The sequence below is a fragment of the Typopeltis vanoorti genome, chromosome 18, assembly GCF_054136105.1.
Source record: "Typopeltis vanoorti isolate ZY-2024b chromosome 18, IOZ_Tvanoo_1.0, whole genome shotgun sequence".
Taxonomy (NCBI): domain Eukaryota; kingdom Metazoa; phylum Arthropoda; class Arachnida; order Uropygi; family Thelyphonidae; genus Typopeltis; species Typopeltis vanoorti.
The window spans coordinates 9,162,574-9,188,099 of NC_143566.1; the positions used below are offsets into that span (position 1 = coordinate 9,162,574).

The following is a 25,526-nucleotide window of genomic DNA, read 5'->3' on the forward strand; positions in this document are numbered from 1 at the left end:
AAAACAGTCTTTTTGTTTTCATAGAATTCTTCACTCTCTTCTTCAGGCCTATTTGTGTGGGGGTGCATAAACTAACATGATTGACACATTGATAGGATGAGCCTTAAGTCTAATACAGAGTATCCTGTCATTAATTTTCCAGCAGGTGTGGAATATCTTCTGTCAAAGTTTGTGGAGTGCACTAACAGTAGGTTCTCCCCCTTCTTTAAATTAAGTATCATTAGGAGAATTCCTAATGATACTTAACTTAAATAATCCTAAATTTTGTGTCCAAGCTATTATCACACTTGTGATAATAGCTTGGACTATTTTACTTGAATAATCTTACCATCTTTTCAATAGAGTTATTTGCTGTAAAGTATTTCTTCCATCTGATTACATAGAAATTTTCTCTTTGTTATCTGATTATTTTATTGGTTTCCTTTTGCCCTCTTTATATCTCTGAGAATCCTAAATATCAATTGGATTATTAAGCCAAATGTTTCTATCTTTTTTTCAATTTCTTTACTGCCAATTGACATTCTTCATAAAACCATTTTTTTTAACGTTTTTTATTTTTAAATTCCAATTTTGTTTCTTCTACTTTTATGCTATCCTTGATACAATTACAGATATTTTCAGTATTTTCATTCTCTTCCAGCTGCATATTTTTCATTTTCGTTTTAATTCTTACTCATATTTCCTTCTTTCTTCTGTGTTATCTAGTTTGTTAACAGTGGTGGACATGGACAGGGGAACACAGCATGAGAAAGGTTGATGCACAAAGAGGAAGTGAATGTGCGTAAACAAGAAAGGAATGGGATGGCTTGGGAGGTAGGGAGGACATGTAGATTTGAAGGTTCTAGGATGGGTAAGGAGAAAAAGAAATGGTTCAAGGAAGGTATGGAGAAGTTGCATCTAATAAGTGGTATCAGTGAAACTTGTTATAGCCACAGGAATGAGTTGTTATGTTTGTATGTGAATGCTAGAAGTATCGGAAACAATGGATATGAAATGGTTTCATTGTTTGAGTTTGTTCACCCAAAAATTGTGGAATAAATGAGACACAGTTGGTTGAGGATAATATCCTGATATGAATAGAGATGTAAAGTTATGTTTTTCATGAAGGTAAAAAGGGAGTTGGAGTGCTATTGAAAAAAGAGCCATGTCCATACAATTTAGAGATGCAAGGGAAAATAGTGGTAATAGTTTTGAGGCAGTATGGTGTGAGATAGAGGTGAATAGAATGAAATGCTTAGTCAGATGTTGCTATAGATATAGTAATGTGATGGGTAGTGACCATGAAATGTATAAGCAAATTAGCCAAGCAACAAATAAGAAGAGGGTGATCATTATGGGTGATTTTAATTATGGCAATATAGATTGGAATGACAAGACAGCAGCCAGAAGTAAAGAAAATTAATTTCTCAAGTTTTTGAAGGAATATTATGAACATTGCTGCTTATTTATTTAGGAAGTTTCAGCTGACTTGCGATTTTGAAAATAACTCTCAGTTACTATTTAATTACCAGTCATTGCAGCAACGTTGATAACTGAGCAGCCGAATGACTCATAGACATATACTATCTCTTGGAATGCTTGACAGATTTTGATGAAATTTGAAAATGGTCTTTCATAGTATAACACACAATTAGAACTGGTTCTCTGACTTTATCGGGGAGTTTCTAAGATATAATTTGCAACCAACTTTCATAATGACCATTTTCTATTCAGATATGAAGTGTTGCAATGAGAAGTAGTGGTGTATTTGAAGGGTGTTATTAAGAAAAGTGTTTTAATTTTTTTCCTAAATTATATTGTGTAGATTTGTATAATAGTGTGATGGCCAGACTGGATATAATTATTGTATCATGGTATTGTGATTCTAAAAGTGTTTTTGGATTTTATCTTGATTAATGTGGAAGTGCTCATTAATGTTGCCCAAATGGTGGGAATGGCAGCAAAGACATATGAGAAACATAAACAGAAGCATGTGCAGAAAGTCTCAACTCAGAAATCAGATTTTTCAATGGATTTTTCACAGTGGACAAGATGCGACAATTGTTTCATCTGTGCATCCAAAAACATGAAAAATTTATGGAGTATTAGATGAAATGATAAAAAGGGACGTATCATAGTATGTGAAAAGGGGAATGAAAAGCTTGAAATGGATGGAAATGCTTGTGACTGTAATAAATGATATGGAAGAACTTAGGCAAGAGTTAATGAAAATGAAGAGTTAAGTTAAATGCATGGAACAAGAAACTGAACATTTAAAAAAAAAAAAAAGCATAAGTGGTGTAAATGACAAGGAAGTTAATAATAAGAAGAAAATATCTAAGGATGATAGTGTGCTTTATATGGTGACTCGGTCATTAAAAGTATGGTAAAAGATTAAGTGCACAAAACATGTTTTATAGGTGGTACAATTAAAACAAATATCAGTTCCTAAACAAATCAGTTCCCAAACAAAAAACACTGGTTTCAGAACAGAATCTCAGTTCCCGAACAGGCAAACTGGCGACCGCGTGCTCTGCAGGCTGACATATGCAGCGGGAGAGCATCAGCTGTGCTACAGTTTCTGCTCAGTGCAGATACATAGTCGAATTTGCAGTGCCTTTTCTTGATTTTCTTTGTGTTTTGTAGGTTTTTTTTTTTATAAATTATTATTAAATAGGCCACCATGGGGCTGAAGAAGGATAGTGATAGCAGCAAAGCAAAAAGAAAAGTTGTTAGAACCACAATAGAGGTGACAAAAGAAATCATATTCAAACATGAAAATGGCATCCATGTCTTGGATCTTGCTATGCAGTTCGACATGGTGAAATCAACAATCTGTACTTCTTCTTCTTCTTCTTCTGCAGCTTCTCCCGCTTAAGTGGGGTCACTGTTGATAATGAGTCTCCTCCACACCTTCCTGTCTTTGGCTGTCACCACATCCAAGTTCTTCATACTCAAGTCCTCTTCTATCAGCTCCCTCCATCTCTTCTTTGGCTGCCCACGCTTCCTCCTTCCTTGCACATCCATCTGCATGACCCTTCTTCCCACATATTCGTCCTCCCTCCTCATCACATGACCAAACCACCTCAACCTTGCCTCCTGTATTTTTGCTCCTAAGTTCGTAACTTTCACTGTTCCCCTGACATAGTCATTTCTCAGACGATCCTTTCTGGTTACACCGCACATCCACCTAAGCATTCTCATCTCTTCTACTTCCATCCTGCTGATGTTATTTTTCCTCAGGGCGGGCCACAGTTTCTATAGCATATGTCATAGCTGGCCTCACTACTGTCCTATAGATTTTGCCTTTCAGATTGATCGGTACCCTCTTATCGCATAACACTCCAGCCATCTCCCTCCATTTCCTCCAACCCGCTTGTATCCTGCATTCCACTTCCTTCTCAGCTCCTCCATCTTCTTCCACAGTTGAACCTAAGTATCTAAAGTCTCCCACCTTCCTGATGACATTTCCTTCCAGCTCCAGATCTGTCTCCTGTCTGCTGCCCACTGTGCAACACATATACTCTGTCTTACTCCTGCTCAGTCTCATACCTCTCTCTTCCAGTACTTTTCTCCATCTTTCCAGTTTAGTTCCCACTTCTTCTTTTGAATCTGCACACGGCAGATGTCATCTGCATACAACATTGTCCAAGACGCATCTTCTCTCACCTCCTCTGTTACCACCTCCATCACAATATTAAACAGAAACGGACTTAATGCTGACCCTTGATGCAAGCCAACTGTTACTTGAAAACTTTCTGTCTGTCCCAGATGGGTCCGAACACTTGTCTTCACATTTCTGTACGTTTTCTGCACCAACCTGACATATTTCTCTGGAACCTTCTTCTCCCTCAGACACCTCCAGACTTCTTGCCTTGTCACTCTATCGTATGCTTTCTCCAGATCAATAAATGCCAGATGTAGCTCCCTTTGTTTCTCTCGATACTTTTCCATCATCTGCCATAACCCAAAGATAGCATCTGTTGTTGATCTACCAGGCATGAAGCTAAATTGTTCCTTTGCAATCTCCACCTCCTTCCTCAATCTACCATCAAGAACCCTTTCTAGGATGTTCATTGTGTGGGACATCAACTTTATTCCTCTGTAATTTTTACAGTCTTGTGCATTCCCTTTACCCTTGTAGATGGGGACAAGAGTACTCTCCCTCCATTCCTCGGGTATATTTTCCTGTTGGCAAACTTTCATGAACAGGTCCCACAGCAGGTCAATTCCCTCTTTCCCCAGTGCCTTCCATGCCTCTACTGGAATTCTGTTGGGGCCCACCGATTTTCCATTCCTCATCCTCTTCATGGCCTCCGTCACTTCCACTCTACTGATGTTCTGCACCATCCTCTCAGAAGGCTGCCCATCTTCTCTGTGAGTCCTTGCATTTTCCTCATTCAAAAGTCCCTCAAAGTATATTTTCCATCTGTTTCTTATGTCCACATCCCTCCATAATACTCTTCCTTCAGCGTCTTTGATCTGCCTCACATGTAAGATGTCCTTTGTTGCTTTATTTCTACATTTCGCTAGTTGGTAAATTTTTTTCTGTCCTTCCTTTGTTTCTAATTGATCATACAGATCTTGATATGCCATGGCCTTTGCCTGTGCCACAACTCTCTTGCCTTCTTGCTTTCTCTCTCTCTATACACCTCTCTGTCCTCTTCCACTCTTGACTCATCCCACTTCTGCTTTGTGTTCCTCTTAGCTGTCACTGCCACTTGTACATTATTATTCCACCACCAACCCTCTTCCTGCTCTCTAATCTTTCCAGATGTCTCACCAAGCACCTCGATTGCACAGCTCAGGACTTTTGAATTATGAAAAATTCAAAACTATTCAATACTCAAAAATAAAGTCAATCAAGGGAGCTGATGTTGCAAAAGGAGTGAAAGTTCTTACTAAACAAAGATCACAGATGATTGAAGGAGTGGAAAAATTGTTGCTGATTTGGATAAACAAGAAATAGTTAGCTGGTGATAGTGTTTCTGAGGCTGTAATTTGTGAAAAACGAGGCGATTACATGATGATCTATTAAAGAAAAACCCTGGTATGAGTGGAGATACTGATGTGTTCAAAGCTAGTAAAGGGGGTTCGAGAAATTTAAGAGGAGAAGTGGCATACTTAGTGTGGTGGTTAGGCAATTGGAGGCTGCAAGTTCGAACCAAGAAGCTGCTGAGAAACACGTGCAAGAATTCAGTGACTATGTAAAGGCTGAGGGTTTTCTTCCCCAACAAGTGTTCAACTGTGATGAAACTGGCCTATTTTGGAAAAAATTGCTAAGGAGGACCTGTATCACTCAGGAGGAAAAAGCATTGCCAGGACACAAGACAATGAAGGACAGGCTGACTCTTTTCCTATGTGGAAATGCAAGTTGGGACCACTCTAAGAATCAGAAGGTGTTTAAGAAAAATAAATGTAAATTTTTCAAACATTACTATTAGCCCTCCTGTTATATGGAGGGCTAATAGTAATGTTTGGATAGCCAGGCATTGTTTTATTGAGTGGATCCATGAAGTCTTTGCCCCAAGTGTGAGAAAATACCATCAAGAAAAAAATTTACCAATAAAATGCCTTCTTGTGATGGACAATGCTCCTGCTTGCTCTCCAGGCTTGGAGGATGAGTTGGTGGAGGAGTTTGATTTTATCAGAGTGAAGTTCCTGCCCCCTAACACAAGCCCATGAACCAACAGGTCATTTCGAACTTTACACCAAAGCACTTTCAAAGATGTTTTGAAGTGACCTCTGACACAAAATTGACACTCAGAGAATTCTGCAAAAATCACTTCAACATCCTCCATTGCTTAAATATCCTTAACAAAGCCTGGGTGCAAGTGATTTACAGGACAATGAACTCGGCCTGGAAAAAATTGTGGCCAGACCGTGTAACAGACAGAGACATTGAGGGCTTTGAGGCTAAGTATGTTGCTGTTGTCGATGATATTGTGTCTCTGGACACAATATCATATAGGAGTTACTGGAGGACCACAGGAATGAGCTCACCACAGAAGAACTGGTACCCCTTCAGAAGGAGCAGAAAAAGATGGTGTTGGAGGAAATTTCTTCAGAGACAGAGGAAGGAAGGGAGGATGTGTGTGAAATGGGGTGAGGTGCAAAGTTTTGTGGATAGATATCCCTCCTGACAAAGCTGTAGCAAACATCATAAACCTTTTCAATGACAATGCCATGTCTCACTTCAGAAACATTTTAAAAAGCAGGCAAAAAAAATCTCATTGGACAGGTTTTTAGTGAGACAGAGGCCTAGTGTGTCTCAAGCAGAGTCAAGTGGTGCCAAGAAACAGAAAAGAGAAAGAGAAAAAACCCCAGAAAGACAGTTACCTGAGGTTTTTATGGGAGGGGACTCCCCTTTCTCATCATCTTTCACTTATGCCATCAACCCTCCTCCATACAGGTAAAGCGAAGTTAAATTTTCATCTATGTTTTACCTATTTATTGTGTTTATTCTTTTTGTGTAAGATTTTATGCATTTTCATAAACAATGAAAGTGCGTAAAATATTATTATTTATTCTTGTTTTTGGATACTATTTTATGTATGATGTACTGTTATAAAGGTTTAAATAAGCAATCATCTGGGGTTCTGGAACGGATTAATCCATTTTACATTAATTGTTATGGGATAATGGTTTCAGTTTCTGAACAGCCTTTAGGAATGAATTATGTTCGACAACCGAAGTTTCACTGTATGTATATATATATATATATACATATATAGGAGGGAAAGGACAATCAAGATAAAATTAAATAGGCAGACTCTGAAGAAAACACGGATTGTTTCACCAAAGCTCCATGGTAGACTTGGGAAGTTAAAGAGGTGGTTATGAAAACTTATCAAAAGTTCATAGCAAGTCGGTCATCGTGTGTTCTGAGAGAATACACAGAAAAAATGTAAGATAGTGGAACACTATGTAAGAGTGGCTAAACAAAAGTCATGAGAAGAGATGAGTCTTTGGTCTCTTGGAGGTGGCATGTGATAATAATAATAATAATATAGTAGATAAATATCAGGAACGTAGCAAAATGATTTAAAGATTATTGGGAAAATGACAACAACTTAGAAATGGAGGAAAGAGAGTATTGTAAAAGAAATCATAATAATAAAGGGACAACTTTATCATTCTGAAGATAGCAGATAGAGATATCCTAGAGTTTGAAGTACTTACTTCAACGGGGTGGGGGGAGCACGGGAAGGCTGAATATTGTGAGGAACAACTAGCAACACTTATAGCAGTTGTGAGGAAAATTCGTAGTAGTATTACAATATTTGGAAATGTGTTCTCGAGACTTAATTTTAGAATTAACTGCAAAAGTTCAAAAAGGTTCAAAGTGCCGCCCCCGGCGGATTGCCCCCTCCACCCCCACCCCTACCCCTAGCTACGCCTCTGCCTTGACTACATGGATAGCAGTTCCAAGTACTATCTAGATATAAAATATGAATTTGGGTAATTTGTGAATTTCATATCATTATCATCTTAGATGGACTTGTGTCACCTGCTAGGAGATTGATAATAATAATTAACTATTAGATTTTATTGACAATTGGATATTATTATAATACCATGACATCAGAAGACTTATGCAGGAGATCCATTATTCACACAATACCTATCATTAAACACATTCACTGACAAAGCTCTCACAACCACCTTTAGCAACCCATTCTACCCACTCACCACCCTCCAAGCAAAAAATCTAGTCCTAACATCCTTACTAACTACACTCTTACGCAATTTCTATGGGTGATCCATCGTTCTCTCCCTTCTTACAATGTAGAAAAAAAAGTCTTCCATGTCAGTTCTTTAAAACTCCTTTAATAACGTATATGCTTCAATCGTGTCTCATCTTTTTTTTTTTTTTTTTTTTTTTTTTTTTTGATATTCGCTAATTTTTGAAGCCTACAGAATGTCAGTCTATTCTCATAAGGAGCATTCCATAGACCTGCCACAATCTTTTTCACTCATCCTCACGGAATCCAGATGTCCAGATCTGCAAACAGTTGTTCAGTGTGGCCTAATTAAATTCTTATAAAGAGGAATAGTAACCTCTCTATCCCTGCTTATTAGTGAATTCCTCAACAACTATGTAATCCACCTTTGCAACATGCACTCTAAACTTCAACTATTTGTTCACATTCCTTCTCCATGTTTCTGCCTTCATAAGTTTCCTGCAGTTCATTTCCATCAATACAGTACACAGCTTTGATCTCTTCCCAGAGTGCAGCACCTTACACTTGGCCACATTAAACTGGCAGCCATTTAATCTTTGTCCACACTACTAGTCTATTAAGTCTTCCTGCAAGATCTCTGCATCCCCTTCATTTACCATTGCTCTTTCCATTTTAGCATCATCACCAAGCAACTGAATATTTCCTGTCATATCATTTCCATCACTGATATATAAATTACACAACAGGCACCAAGTACTGAGCCCTGTAGTACACCACTGGTCATTTGCCTTCTCATAGACTCAACTCCTCCATAAACCACTCTTTGATATCTGTCCCTCAGCCACCCTCTAATCCAAATCACTAGATTCATATCCATTCCAAATTTATGCAATAGAGTTCTATGTGGAATATTATCAAATGCTTTTGCAAAGTCTAGCCATATCACTCAGTAGCCATTTCCCCTTTGGCTGCCTTTGCAGTATGTACTCTGAACTTCAACTCCCTGTCCACAGTCACCCCCCCAAGTTTCTGGCTTCATCAGTTTTCTGCAGTTCAGTTTCATCAAGACATTGTCACTTGATTATAAAAAGTAAGCAAATTACTAAGGCAAGACATACCCTTCACAAAACCATGTTGTCCATTATAGAATAATGTATTCCTCTTCACTCAGTCCTGGATTTCTCCAGTACTTTAACCACTACTGCTGAGATGCTGATTGGCCTGTAATTTACTACTTCTCTCTTGGGACCTCCTTTATGTAGTGGGACTATTTTCCCCTCTTTCCACTCTATTAGCACCTTCCCAGTACTGAGGTTTAAATTTAACAGCTTCATTAGAGAAACTGATAATTCCCTTGCACATGCTCATAATGCATGGACCGATGTGCCATCTGATCTCATAGATGTGTTCACATTGAAGTCGTGCAATATTTTAATCACATCAATTTCTTCATCTTCTATTTTCCTACCAGTCAATGTCACATTTGTCACTGCAACATCACCACCAATGATGGTGATTGGTCATAGGCATGCTGATCACTTTTTTCTTTATAATCCCTCCACAACTTTTTCTTGGTCTGCAACTCCTCCTGCTCAGTGATGTTATTCATCCATCTGAGTTCTACCTGATTTTAGCCTTCTGACCCTGGGTATACACTCTGATACTGTTTTCTTCAAACACCCCCTTAAGCATCACCAATATCCATCGACTCCAAATTCTTATACTATGGCACTGTTGAAGGCTGACTCCTCAGCTTGTCATAATCACTTGCTTTGTAATTCTACAAAATTCTGCTGTATCATAAGAAGTTGTTATGGAGAAGTGAGATGAATGAAGAGGGAGATAACGAGAAAAATTTTACAAAGCTCTACATGATACCATTGCTGTTTTATTTTTTATGTTCATGATATCATGAATGGATCATAAGGAGATATGCAGCTGTTTGCAGATGATACAAAGCTGCAGAATTCTTTCTTTCAGGGTTACATGGTCAACATTCATAGTGAAGAATATATGGAGACACAAACACATGTTGGAATATTTACTTTACTTATAATTAAGAAAATAATATTCAATGTTTTGACCACTGTATTGAGGTCATCATCAGGAAAACATACAGGACACAAGCTACATATTCTTTTCTTAATTATAAGTAAAGTAATTATTCCAACACATGTGTTTGTCTCCCCATAAATTCTTCACTATAAAAGCTGTAGAACGTTATTAGAAATGGTATTGATGTGGTGGATCTCCATGAAAAGGGGTCGAAATGAGTGATGAAATCAGTTTATTGTGACTAAGCCTATGATTTAAAACCTCTGGAGGTGTATTCTATTGGAAAGTGTATTCTCTTAGTGGACTTATATTGTTGGATGTTGACCATCATCACCCCCAAGATTCCTTGTCTCTTCAAGGGGTGATAGTCAACAGAGAGTTGAACTTTTGGTGAATCTAAAGCTATCCAGTGGATTGCTGCATGATGGCATTGATTTCAAACTTTTTAAAATAGAGTATATCTGAACTATCATGCACAGATATGATCATCATCATGCATATCAAGGATTTAGGCTTGGCATGGCCTGTTCCGGCTTAGAAGTCATCGTTGAATCATTTAAGAAGACTTCCTGGTTTTCTTTTTCCTAATGGCTTGTATTTTAAGGCTTGTTTTGGTAATCTTTCTGTTTTCATTCTTTGAACGTGTTCCATCCATTTATGTTTATATTTTTTAATTTTTTCTATTACTGGTTCTTGGTTTAATTCTTTCATAATTTCTTCATTTCTTTTGTGATCAAATAGGGTATACTTTGCAGTTTTTCTCATAAACTTCATTTCTTCTGTTGTTAATCTTTGTTTGTCTTTTTGTTTTATTGTCCAGATTTCACTTCCATACATTAAGACTGGTAGGGCTAATGTATTGTATACTTTTAGTCTGGTTTGCTTTTGAAATAGGTTTGGTTTAAATATAGAGTTAATTACACCTGTTATTTTTAAATATTTTGCAATTTTTACGTTTATATCTTTTTCATTTTCATATGTGATCGTACATCCTAGGTAGTTAAATGAATTCATCTGTTCTAAGATCTTGTTATCTATTACTATTTTATTTCTTGCTGGATCTTGTCCTTTAAAGGCCACAGTTTTTGATTTTTCTGTTGATATTATCATACTATAATCTTTGGATATCTCATTTAGATCTAAAATAGCTTTCTGTAGTTTATCTTCAGAATTTGTAATTATTATTTGGTCGTCAGCAAAGAGGAGAGTGTTTAAGTTTACTGTAGGAGAAAGTTTAATTCCTTGATGTAAATTTTTATTCCATTTTATTATTATTTCATTTAAGTAGATATTAAAAATATCTACTTAAATGAACTAACTTAAATGAAATAAATGAGATAAACCAAGGGGTCCGACATCCCTGTCGGACCCCTTGGTTTATCTCTCTCGTATATGATAGTTCATGATTTAATCTTATTTGTATTTGATTATTTTCATATATACTTGTGATAGCTTTTAGGATATTATTTGGTATTTGTCTTTCTTTTAATATGTTAAATAATATGTTTCTTTTAACTTTGTCAAATACTTTTTCAAAGTCAATAAATGCAATATGTGTTTCTAAATTGTATTCTCTTCTTTTCTCTATTATTAATTTTAGGCAAAAGGCCGGGTCCATACATGATCGTCCTTTTCTAAATCCATTCTGTACTTCTAAAATAAAGTTTTCAGAATATTTCATTAGTTTGCTATTTAAGATTCTGCTATATATTTTGTAACAGGAATTTAGTATACTGATACCTCTATAGTTTTTGGGGTCATCTCTATTACCTTTCTTAAAGATAGGAATCACAATTGCTTTTTTCCATTCTATTGGGGGGATACCAGTTGAATAAATTTTATTTAAAAATAATAAGAATCTTTCTTTGAATCTAGTTCCTGCATATTTATATAGTTCTGAATCTAGTTTATCTTCTCCAGGTGATTTTTTGTTTCTTGATCATCCAGATTATTACATGATGAGAAATCTTTGAGAAGGGTACAAAGACAGATAACAAGGGTTGTTTGACTTCCCTTGATTTATGTAAGAACATCTTGATTGGAGTATCTTGATTTATGTAAGAACAGGTTGAGGAAATGCATTCTACAGAATGATTAATAAGAGGAGGAGGAGAAGTAAAGATGTAATTGAGACATATAAGTTGTCAAGAACAGCATACTAAATTAGTATTAGTATTACTTCCAAGTCTCCATGAAGTACAAAAAAATCATTGGAGGAGGTCAAACACTCACCGACCATAATAACTATCATACCTTGCCTTGAACACAATGTTGGAGCACTCACTACCCACTCTGGGAATGCATTCCACTTGTTCAACCCCCCCCCCCAAGAGCAAAATATCTTTTTCACCTGTTTACTCACATAAATAGATATTGAGGAGATTTTCCATGGAAATTGCACATAGGAATTCGACATGTTTTTTTTTAATATGAGTCTTGCACTCAGTCAAGTTCCTAAGGAGTAGAAGGAGGGCAAGATTGTGCCACTTCATAAAGGAGGTGATCGGACTCAAGCATCAAACTATAGTCCTATCTGTGTGTCAGGTGTTGTGGTTAAGTTGTTGGAGAAGCTTGTGAGAACTAGGATCCAGAGTTGGGTTGACAACAATGGTATAATCTTTGATGGACAGCATGGATTTACTAAAGGGAGGTCATGTTTTAGTAATTTACTTACTTATTACAATAACGTGACTGCTTCCTTGGACAGAGGAGATAGATACACAGTAATATACTTGGATTTTGCAAAGTCTTTTGATAAAGTACCTCATGATAAGTTTACAGTCAAACTAGAACAGATGGGGTTGGATATTAGATTAGTGCATTGAATTGGAGACTGGCTATCCGATACGTATCAACAAGTTGTGTATGGGGGAGCGATATCCAGGAAAAGGAAAGTCATTAGTGGAGTGCCTCAGGGGTCTGTTTTAGGACCATTACTGTTTAACTTGTATATTAATGATATTGGTGAAGATTTCGATGGAGATATTCAGGAGATATTGTTTGCAGATGATGCAAAGTTGGGACGAACCATGAAGAGTAGTGAAGATGTTGTGGCCTTACAAGAAGACTTGAATAAATTGAGTGATTGAGCACGGAAATGGGGAATTGAGTTCAATGCAAGATGTAAGGTTTTAAAATTTGGAAAACAAAGATGGGATGCAGAATTTATGCTTGGTGAGGATATATTGTTGGAGGTGGAGGAAATAAGAGATCTGGGGGTGATAGTGGATAAGGATCTGAAATTTAGGGGACACATATCCAAAAATGAAGACAACACAAACGCTTCTGGGAATGATGCAGAGGACACTGACGTGTAGAAGTAGGAAGATTCTTGTTCCGTTGTATAAGGCTTTGATTAGTCCACACATGGACTATTGTGCCCAGATTTGGTCACCTGATTTTCAGAAGGATGAAGAGATGTTGGAAAAGGTCCAAAGACGATTGACTAAAGTACCTCATACTCTGACCTCTGGAATGTCGAGTATGAGGAAAGATTGAGAAGATATAATTTGCAGAATCTGGTGGACATGAGGAAGAGGGGGAGATATGATAGAGACCTACAAGTCGGTAAGTGGTTGTTATGGAATCAATGCTGGAGAAGTTCTACAGAAAATAATGGGAGATCGGGGGAGAACCAGAGGTCATCCCTGGAAACTGTATAAACAGGGTGTGAGTAGGGGAGTGAGAGGCAGGTTTTTTTCATGCAGAGTTTGAGTATGTTTAAGACACGGTATGATGAGCTGTGTGTGTGATAAAAGGACCTCCCAAATGAGTCTTTGACTCCATGAGGTCTTGGGGTAATAATAATAATAATAATGTTTATTTTTACATAGAGAATGCAGGTGCAGAATGCCTGAGAGGATAGTGAATGTGCAGGTGGTGAATAATTTTTAAGCTGTGATATAATTGACTTAGCAGAGCCTCTGATGATGATGATGATGGTGATATTGTGTGATCTTCTTCTCCAACAGCTTTTGTTTCTCACCCCATTCTGACAACATTATGCTGTATCATTTTTACAGATGAGTATAACTGTTGCTCACTATATCTAACTTATAGAAAATCATTGGAATAGTTTGTTATGGAAGATTGGCTACTGTAAATTCACTTTAGGAGAACATTTACATTATAGGGAGTAAATTTAGTACAACCTTTCATTTTAAATGAACCATTATAAATTATGTTAATTGTTTAAATTGTAGGGATCACATGACAGCTGAAGAACGAGAGATATTCTCAAAATCAATTCAATGCACTGTGGAAAAAGATGTTGTACGTACAGATAGAAGTAATCCCTTCTTTGCTGGAGATGATAATCCAAATATTGAGACAATGAAGTAAGTAAGTATGCTGAAATTAATTTGTAAAAAAATATTGAAGGTTATTATTATTATTAGCACCAGAACCCCATGGAGTCAAAAAGACCCACTGCTGGAAGTATGTGTTACTTGCAAAGCTTATCAAACTGTGCTTTAAACTTATTCACATTCACCATCCACTTTCCATGCAAAAAACCTGCTCCTCAAACCCTTGCTCACCACCCTTCTTATACAGCTTTTTTCAGGGATGGCCCTTGTTGTAATCCTCTCTCCCAATCTATGAACATTTTTTTTCCATATTAACCCAGTAACCAACCCTTACCACCTTAAATGTCTCAATCATATCCTCTCTTCCCCTCCTATTCATGAAGCTTTGCAAATTGCATTCGATCAATCTATCTTCATATCTTTTATTTGAAAGACTAATAACCACCTTAATCAATCTTCTCTGGACTCTTTCTGTTATATCCTCATCACCATGAAATTTCATGAAATGAAAAACCATAGGACGAAATCTGTGCACAGTAATCATGTGAAGCCTGATCAAAGCCTTATACAGTGGAACCATAACTTTAACAAATTAACATGATAATTTTCTGCACTACATTCAATCCTCATATGATGCTGGCTGTCCTCATCAGCTCTCCCAAGGATTCTCTACCAACAGCTAAAACCAGCCAACAGCAACCAACAAAGGTGCCCCACATAGGATTTTAGGCTTTCAGTCTAATCTTTTCCATGTATTGTTTTCTGTTTTGACAGGTCTCAGTGACTGAGACAAAATACAGTTTAAACATGTGTTTAATTATTTATTTTGCAGTAATATGCTAAGCCTTATGGTTATTACTGAAACAACAGTAACCCTCTATATTTTCAGATTAATCTGATATGATAACTTTGCAACTTGTACAGTGCGACCACTGTACCTCTTTAAAAATTTATGTGACCTTCCAACTATTCTTGGACTTCTCAGACGTAACTCAAGGATAAGGCGGTTAGCCCTATGCCTCCCAGAGTGTCCTATGTCTGTAGATGCATGTGTTCACAGGGCCAGTTTGACTATTTGGGAGACGAAAAACCCTAGTTTGTGGGTGAAAAATCCAACTACCTCCATATGAATCAGCTAACTCACCTTTAGTTGAAAAAGACCAGATATATGTTCCTCTCATCATGGATGGGAATCAAACCTTTGGTCTCTTTCTGACCAAAGGGTCTCAGTCTATACTGACTGAGCTATGGAGATTCTAAAACTTTACCCACCAAACATTTATTTTGCATCCCATCTTTATTATTATTATTATTATTATTATTATTATTATTACATGACACCTCCAGGGAGTCCAAAGACTCATCGAGGGAGGGCGCCCATTTATTGTTGAGGGTGCCCAAAACACAGCAGGATTCGAACCTGCAGCCTTTTGGCTGGAGAGCGGATATGCTGGCCACTCGCCCAACCAGGCCAGCCTTTGCTTACCAAATTTCAGAACTTCACACTTTGCAACATTGAAATGAGGATTCTACTCACTTGCCCACTCATATTCAGTTCCTCTTGTGGGGCTATAACATCTCCCTGATTGTCAAACTCTTTTTCATCATCTGCAAGCAGTCATATATCTCCATTTAAACCTATCTCGATAACATTAATATACAAGTTAAACAACAGTGGCTCCAAAACATACCCTGCAGCACATCACTAGTGGTTTTCCTCTTTTGGGATACCTCTCCTCCACACACAACTTGCTGATACCTGTTTGACAGCCGGTTACTTATCCAACTCACTAATCGAGCATTCTTATCTATGCCAATTTAGTTAAAACTTGTTGTGTTGCAATCTGTCAAAGCCTTTGCAAGATCTAAGTATACCACTGGATATCCATCTCCTTATACAACGTATTAGTCACCTTATTATATTGGGTTGGCAAATAAGTTCGTTCGGTTTTTCAGAGTGGAATGAAACACATTTTAATTAATATATATAATACATACTAGTCAGTTATATATTGACCCTCTTTATGAATGACCTCTTTCCATCTGTCCACAAACTTCATTATGACGCGTTCATAAAACTCCTGAGGTTTACTGGCAAAAAACTGATCCTGTTGTTTTTTGATAGCCTCCTCATTAGCAGAGGTTTTCCCGTTCAGAAAATTCTGCAACGATCGGAATAAGTGGTAATCGGAAGATGCCAGGTCCGGTAAATACGGAGGATGCGACAAAACATCCCAGCCAAGAGTAACAATTTACTCCAGGTTGTTAACAATGTATGGGGTCTGGCGTTGTCGTGGTGAAAGACAGCTCCTTTCCGATTTGCCAATTCAGGACGTTTTGTGCTAATTGCATGTGCCGGTCGCGTTAATTGTGAGCAATGGACAGCTGAATCAATCGTTTTGCCTGACGGTAACACCCCGTAGTGGACAATACCTTTATAATCCCACCACACAGAGAGCATGATCTTCTTTGGGTGCAATCCCGCTTTCGAGGTTGTTTGCGCGGTTTGCTCTTGTGTTCCCATGATCTTTTACATACCACGTTATCATACATGACGCATTTTTCATCTCCCGTAATCATCTGCTTCAAAACTGGGTCGTTTTCTTGGCGACGTCGCAGCAAATCACGAGATGGATATGCGAGCAATCATATTGGCCTCAGTCAATTCATGCGGCACCCAAACATTGAGTTTTGAAACATATCTCAGCTTGTGCAAATGGTTTTCAATGCTTGTATGGGATATGTTCAGTACTGCAGCAATCTCCTGCACTGTTTGTGATGGATTTTTGTCAGCAATATACTTCTCAACACTCGAATCAACCTTGGTCGGGTGACCAGCACGAGGCACATCACTGACGTCAAAATCTCCAGAACGGAATTTGGCGAACCACTTTTGGCCTACGCGTTCTGTTAAGGCACCATCCCCATATATGCTGCATATTTTTTTATGGGCCTCTGCAGCTCGTTTGCCTTTTTTGAAATAAAAAAGCAAAATATGCCGGTAATGGTTATTGCCGGTAATTTACGTTATTTCCTTCCATTTCTAAAAATACGTTACACACACGCAACTGAAGTAGGCAGAAGGAAAATTCACTGAAAGGTTATGTGAAATGTTGCCTTTCAACTGCGCAATAGTGCAACAATATCGACATGTGAAGCGGCATAAATTTGTACTAATGCATAAACCAAATGAACTTATTTGCCAAACCAATAGTACGTAAGTTGGCAAAACATGCCCCCCTTTCCCCTCTTTAACAAATTCATGCTGACAATCACAGAGAATACAGCTGTCATGAACTCATGACAGCTGTATCCTAGTTCTTACCAACCTCTCCTTAAATACAACTCCAGATATATATAGATTGGCCTTTAATTTGTAGCCTTAGTCTTATCACCACCTTTGTGAAGTGGAACAATTTTACCTTTCTTGTATTTCCTTTGGAATTTGTGTTTGCAAGACTCTTGTTAAAGATATAAACCATGGGTCTTGCTAACTCTCTAGAACATTCTGTTAAGACGGAATTGATATTTCATGAAGTCCTATTGTCTCGTTGACATCAAACCTTAACTTCTCATATATCACTTCCTCACCCACTGGTAATTCTTCCCTCATTTCCTCTGCACTTCAGCATCTCATGATTTCACAGTGATGGAGATGAAACAAAATGACTAATTGCTTACTGAATACCTCAGCTCTCTCCTCTGCAGCAATTATCAATCAACCATTGACATCCATTAGCATCATATTGCCATAGTCATTCTTCTTTCTACCTACCACATACTGAGAAAACTTATTGGGATTTTTCTTGGCCTGATTTGCTAATTTCTGATTAAATGCTGGCATTTTTTTTGTCCTTACCTTCTGAGTCACCTTTCTGACCACTTTGTGCAACTGATTATTATCATTATTCATCTTGTGCTACATCTGCTGTGCCTTCTTCCAAATTTCATTCTAATTCCTTCATTCATCTGTTTCACACCTACCTTATTCAGCATTTCGATTTTCAAAATACATTCACACATTGATGCAGCCAAATACCGAAGGTGAGATAGCCAATTTCATATGGAAGTAGCAGGGTTTTTCTTTCTGAATCTCAGATTTTTTGTCATGCACAAAGACAAATCATGTCTTTATATTTACATACTAAAAATACTCCTTTTGGTTGAGGGCCAGTAGATGCCATTACGATGGGGATCTGAAAAGTTCTCGGCCTAAAAATGAAAAATGAAGTTATAATTTCAAAATTATTTTTATTTTTCAACATAATCTCCCTTAAGACTAATACATTTATTCCAGCGATTCTCCACCGCCATTATTCCGTCCCTGTAGTAGTTTTTATAAGATCTACAAAATGCCCCTCTACAGCTGCAATCACCTCTTAATTTGAAGAAAAATCGCTGACCAGCAATGAAGTGTTTTAGTTTTGGGAAGAGATAGAAGTCAGAGGGAGCCAAATCTGGGTAATAGGATGGATGTTCCAATAATTCATAGTGCAGATCCCTTAATTTTCCCATTGCCAAAACACCTTTGTGGGCAGGTGCATTGTCCTGATGAAAGATGATTTTTTTCTTCTGCAAACTGGGTCTTTTCTCATGAATTTTTTTGTCTAGTCTGATTAAAAGATCAGAATAATATTCCCTGGTTATTGTTTTATCCTTTTCAAGATAATTAATAAACAAAATGCCTTTACCATTCCAAAACAATGATGCCATGACCTTTCCTGCTGATGGAACTGACTTTATCTTCTTTGGCACTGACCAACCGCTTGTGTTCACTGTTTTGACTGCTGTTTGGATTCTGGTGTGTGATGGTGAATCCAAGTCTCATCCATAGTAATAAAGCAATGCACAAAATCATTTTTATTCTTGATAAAACACTCCAAGCACTAGTCAGAGATTTTCATTGCGAGTGCGTTTTTGATCTGCAGTGAGCTAGTCCTGCACCCATCTTGTGCAAAGCTTTTTCATTTGCAATTCTTCATGCAAAATATATCCTACACGTTCTTTTGAAATGCCTATAGTCTCAGCAATCTCACGTACTTTGACTCGCCAGTCATCCAATACCATATCATGCACTTGATAAATGATTTCTGGGGTTGTTACACTTTTTGAACGTCCTTCATGTGGATCATCTTCAAGGCTGGTACAACCACATTTACAATTGGCAGCCCATTTCTTAATTGTGGAAAACAAAGGAGAGAAGAGTGGCCATAAACTTTTATGTTCGAATGAATTTCTTTTAGCGTTAAACTGTCTTTTTCAAAGAATTTTATAACCGCATGATACTTAATTTTATCCATTTCAAGGGATACAGACAACACTTTTGCTTCAGACAGCTGTATGAAACAAACTACTTGATAGAATGACTTGCAATTGCACATGGATGTTTATGACAGATGTACCAACTTAGAAAAAAAAAAATCTTGCCGATAGTGTTGCCATCTGTTGTCGAAGCCAAGAACTTTTCAGACCATCCTCGTATGTGTAGTGCCATTCTGTATAGCTGGTGGATTAACTGGTGAAGACGGGGAAGTTGTGGAGTAAAATTTCCTTCCTCAATAAGTCCTTGGATTCCTTGAAAGTGTAATGTAGTAATAATAATAATAAAATATCTCTTTGTCAGTGTCCATGCAGCATTTATCTCATTCCTGCATAACTTCTCATTCCATGCTATAGCTCCAAGCTGTCTTCTAAGCTTTTCATAATCAGTGGCCTTGTGAATGTTAACTTGGAGAAATTCAATTTCCTTATTTCCAGATGTCATCTCTTCTTTTTAATCTATATTATCATAATTACAATCACTGTAATGATTACCCTTCTCTAGTTTGCTACCCAACCTTCTTAATCATTTCTTTATCACCACCTTCCACATTCTCTGGCCTATTGCTTATAGCAACATCCAACTAAATATCTCTTTCTTTCAACCTCCATCTCACACCTTTATTATCTCAAAACCATTGCTACTATTTACCTCTTGCATCTATACTTTATGTGGACATGTTTCCTCTGCTATCATCAGCAGCACTCCTCTCCCTTCTTCTCCTTTCTATCCTTATGAAAAACATCACATCCTTCTACTTCTATTCCCTCAGGATATCATTCTCATCCAATCATGTTTCACTTATTCCAAATATTTTCTGGTGAATGAACCCAATCAGTGCAATAGTTTCATATCTATTATGTTCACTTTTAGGCCTATAACCAGTCCTATCAGTAGCAAGGCTTATACGTTGGTCAGACATAACTGGTAATTAGTTTACGGAATTAACAACGCATATAAAGTATATTAATTAAAGGTAACTTTAATGAATAACTTCTATATTTCGGCAACGTCACATTGCCATCTTCAGGAACATAAAGATATGGTATGTGCACGCAGGCACTAACACAAAGCAAATGAGGAAGAAAGCAAGAAACTAATATTGTTCCTAAAGTCCTAATGGTGCCCTCTTGCGGGCTAATTTGGTAGTCTTGGCAGTTGGGCTGAAGTTCTCATAATGTAAGTCTCCCAAATTTGGGGTAGTTTCATGCACCCAAATTTGTTGAGGTTAGGAACGTTTTTTAGAGCTGCTGAAGATTCTTTGAATAATCTTTCATATTTAAACTTGCTGCAATGAATTATTTTTGTTTTCTTCCAACGAATTTTATGGTGGGTATCTAAGGCATGGTCTGACAGCCCAGAGCAGCTGTACTGGTGAAACCGGATGTAGTCTTGGTGTTCTGAAATCCTGATATTTGTTGTTCTGCCTGTTTGGCCAAAGTAGAACAATTTGCAGCTGCAAGGGAACTGGTATACAGGTCCCTTACAGTTGACTTCAACGTGGTCTCGGATAATAATGTTTGTTTTAGTATCTGATGGAATTTAAGTACAATGACAATGGAATACATTTAAATTACAAATAATAGAAGTATTTTAACAGAGCCATCATAGTGTAAGAAAGACAATAATTGGTGAATTAATTCCTAATGAATTAATTAAAAAAGTTATATACATATATCATAAAAAAATAACGTAATATGAATTTACAGAAGATTGATGCAATAATAGTTCCCATAAAGTGGATTACTGAAGACTGTCAGATTTGTTTAAATTTGGCCAGTTTAGAAAGGTCTCAGAGCTCTGTGTATAAATGTTTTAGAAAGAATCTACTATTGTGTGTAAGCTTGGTTTTCTTCAAAATTACACTGTGTTTAGTCAAGATGGTTTTAGTTAAGCCAGATTGCTCTGGTTTGTGGTACTGCAAATAAGATTTATATCCATGCAAGGGGATATTCAGTTGTTTGCAGATGATGTGAAGATGGGAAGGGTTATCAGTAATAGTGCAGATGTGGCAGCCCTGCAAGAGGATTTGAATAAACTAGACAGATGGGCACGGCAGATGAATGGGGGTGCCAGTTTAATGCAGCAAAATGTAAGGTCTTGAGATTTGGGATGCTGCATACTCTATTAGAGGAGGTAGGGGAGACAAGAGATCTGGTGGTTGATGATTGATAGAAAACTGAAATTCAGGGAGCATATTGCGAAGGTGGTGAAAGTAACCCAGAGGATTGCTGCAATACTGAGAAGGAACTGACCTGCAGAGATAAAAAAGTTATCATTCCGTTGTATAAGACTCTGATCAGACCACACTTAAACTATTGTTCTCAGATTTGGTCCCAGGATTTGAAGGGGATAAATTAACTGTGGAAAGGGTACAGAGGCGTATAACAAAGATAGTTTCAGGACTGTACAACGTCAGTTACGAGGATCGACTGAGGGAATGTGGACTGCAGAGTTTGGTGGATAGAAGGAGAGGTGATATGATCAAGACTTTTAAACTGTTGAAAGGCAGTTACAGGGTAGACATTGGGGAGTTCTTTACTTGGTTATTTATTTGCATATGATGATATAATTGCTTTGAGACCCCTTTAACGGGGAAGTATGGCACTATCTCAATTCCCCAAATTTTATATGGGCTCGGAGCCGCATAGATGATTAATCAGACCTATGGCTGGGACTTAAGTATTCCTGACTGTAATCCATGTGTGTGTGTGTGTGTTCAAAGGGCCAGTCTGCCTGCTTGTGTGAGAAAAAACTCCAGAAAAACTGGGGAGAAAAACCCAGCAGTCCATGCCCAAGACTGGCTAACTTGGCTATGTCTGAGAAAGATCCTTAAGCTCCTCACATTGGCGATTCTCGTTGCTGACATCGGAAGCAGCGGGAAAGAGCGATGACAAGGGGCCATACCTGAAAGTTACAAAAGGAAGCTTTGAGCAAGAGGTTGAGGAGTGGTTTCTTTGTGTGGAGGGTGGTTGAACTGTGGAATGCATTGCCTGAGAGAGTGGTTAGAGCAAGAACAGTCAATGAGTTCAAGGAGTGATATGATAAACTTTGTGTTTCCTAAAAACGACCTCCCACGATGAGTCTTTTGACTCCATGGAGGCCTTGATAATAATAATAATAATAATAATCCTTCACTATAGATCTGGTAGATTCCTGGAAAGTTGAATGGTGGAAACTTTCTTAGGAAACCTTATTTAGGAGAAGAAAATAAGGTAGCAATCTTACTCTCAACAATCTTTCAGTACTTTCTTTCTCATCAGAGATCAGACTAATAGTGTTAACAGTTGATCAAATTATGCAGATTGTAATATATATATATATATGCGCACTCAAATTACAGAAATAAAGGATTATCTGTATTTATTATTATTATATGGATATCTCTAATCAGAAGACTCATCACATGAGACCCATTATTCACACAATACCTCTCATTAACCTTTCAGGTTTTTTGAAGGCCTTTTTTTTTTACCTCAAGTATTGATATTTACTTCTGATTGCATTCTGCTTGACTGTTTTCTATCACATTGTTTCATTCAGTAATCCAGACATCAAGAATATCTTCAGTTTTCATTTTGCCTTTATCATATCTGATTCTTTTTGTAGTACTCTTTCCTGCATTTCTAAGCTTTTTCAATAGCCTCCAGAATTTTTGTCAGCTTCTTGATATTTATCTTTATTCTTACCAAAGACTTCCTATGACGTTTGTTTAGCTGCTTTTACATGTTACTTTTCTTTCTTACATTTGTAGTTGGTGGATTGAGTGGAGACAGAGCTGTAGAGTAGGTGACCTCCCTCGATGACTCTCTGAACTCCCTGGAGGTGTCACATAATAATAATAATAAAATAAATTTTCTCTTTATTCTCTCAGAGCATGTCAATGTCTAATATACTCGCTAGGAACATTTGAAATGCTTTCTTCTTTTGCATGATTGCCTCTTTAACTCCCAGAGTTCACCATAAAGATCTTATTTCTCTAGTGGTCCCAATTTATCTAATTTATCTAATTATGTCCCAAAATTAGATAAATGAGAGGAGATCTCTGCATAACCTTTTAACCACATTGACATCAATAAGGATAAAACACATCACTTATCATATGCTTCATATCCATCATATATTTCAATGTGATCACAATGGTATTACAGTTTTAATATGCACTTCGCATCCATAGTAACTTTGACTTGCATACACATCGTGGCTGATTGGGTGGTTAAAGAATGTGAAGAACTAACCATGGCTTCTGACCTGATGTCCAATCCTCACTTACTTGTGGTACACCCCATTAGTGATTATCTACCTGGATACTGGACAAATAAGGATGAGGATGACAGTAAGGGATTTAGCTAACCAACTTGTTTCTTATTGTCTTTTAGGCCAAAATACAAAATTACAGAACTGGTGTACATATTGTAATCTCCCAGGTTTCCAACTGTAACAGGACATCAACTGCTAGTTGATTAATTGAAGGCACAGTTGTTTAGTGCTATACCAGAAATTACTTGACACACTAACAGATTCAAGGGTTAGTTAATTGGAGGTTCACTTATTTGAAGTTTGGATAATTGTGAAATCATAATCACTGTGCATATGTATATATATATACATACAGTCAGTCCTTGACTCACAGTGAGGTTACATTCTTTTTTATATAGAGAAACCTGTGGAGTATTCATAACTATAAATTCACACTTATACCACAGTAATTAACTTTTTAATAATATGTAAATATTTTGCCTTAAGTATCATAAGACATCATCAGTACAGTTTTTTTTAATGTAATTCCTATTATTGTTTATAAATGATGTCTTATGATACTTAAGATGAAATATTTACATATTATTAAAAGGTTAATTGCTGTGGCATATGTATGAATTTATAGTTATGAGGTTGCTTTCTGACTATTCCATGATAAGTTGAAATGGTCATAAGTTAAAAATCAGTATATGAACCAAAAGGATACATTACCAGTTGACTGACTTTGTCTGCTTAGGTCTGCTTTGTTATATTTTTAAGCAATTGTACTCTTTGTTTATAGTGAAATAATACAATGTACAAATTATAACATAAAATTACTGTACAGAGTACTAGTGCTTCTTTGTGCTTGCAATAAAATAATCAGCTGTAATTACATGGTGCAAGAGTAATTTCTCAGAGCTGCTGATTTATTAAATGGATGATAGATTGAAGTATGAAAAGGAGGCAGAAGAGGCTAGTTCATCAACAACAACAACAAATTCTTAAATTCAGGAATTACAGCATAGCATTTTGAGGAGGATTCACTGGATGCATAATTTTTGGAAAGTCAAGGTGAAGTGACAGTGGGATTGGATTTTTTTTTTTTGTCATGTTGTACATCATAAAAAACTTACTTGGCCTTTTCTTTTCTGCATAAATTTCTCTGCAGCAAGCAATGGTTGCTTGCATTATTCCATCTGCTTTGCAAAATATCTCCATGTTGTGGTCCACATTCTCAAAAAAATTGCTGACTTCTCAACAGAGGCAAATTCCTTAGCCAGTTTTTTTCACTGTGGACCTTTTTAGGGGATTGCCTTCTTCTTCATGTTCTGCTTTACTCTCTTCTTCTGCAACTTCATGCTTTTAGTTCTATGAGGTCTTCATTTGAGAGCTGTTCTTTCACATCTTCTTCCAAATGTTTGACATCTTCACTGATATTCTCCAACTCCATCTCTTTAGCTAGCAGTACTATCTTGTAACCAACATCTTCTAAAGTTTTGTTTTTGTCAAATCCTGTGAATGTACAAACACAGTTTCAGCAGCTTTTCCAAATACTATTCATACACTCTGTAATTAACTCACCCAATGCTGCATTTACATTCTTTGTACAATGCAGGATATTATGTTCCTTCCAAAAGTCTGAGAGTTTTCTTGTCCTTGGTAGCAGCAGCAGTAGCTTGAGCAAAAGCATTTCTTAAATAATATGTCTTGAAGGCTGTAATAACACGGCTGGTCTATGGATTGCAGGAGTAGGTGTTATTCAGTGAACATGCTAATGGGATGACTGCCATAAGTACAAGTGGTTGTAATTTGCATACATTCGAAGTCGAGGAAGGACTGTATATGTTTGTCCAAAACAGGGATCCTGCTCTAAACCTTTTCCTTCTCAGCACTCTTCCTTCTTTCTCATTAACCTCTTGGCTACATATGGTACTAATG

The 25,526-nt window shown here is 37.1% G+C and overlaps 1 protein-coding gene across 1 annotated transcript in view; it reads left to right on the top strand.

The window, feature by feature from the left end:
* TBC1D16 (TBC1 domain family member 16) overlaps window positions 1-25,526 on the top strand; it is a 419,175-nt gene that overhangs the window by 349,581 nt on the left and 44,068 nt on the right. The window contains exon 12 of the mRNA XM_090408622.1: window positions 13,922-14,056. Within this exon, the coding sequence (XP_090264748.1) occupies window positions 13,922-14,056 (135 nt within the window). The remainder of the gene's footprint in view (window positions 1-13,921; window positions 14,057-25,526) is intronic.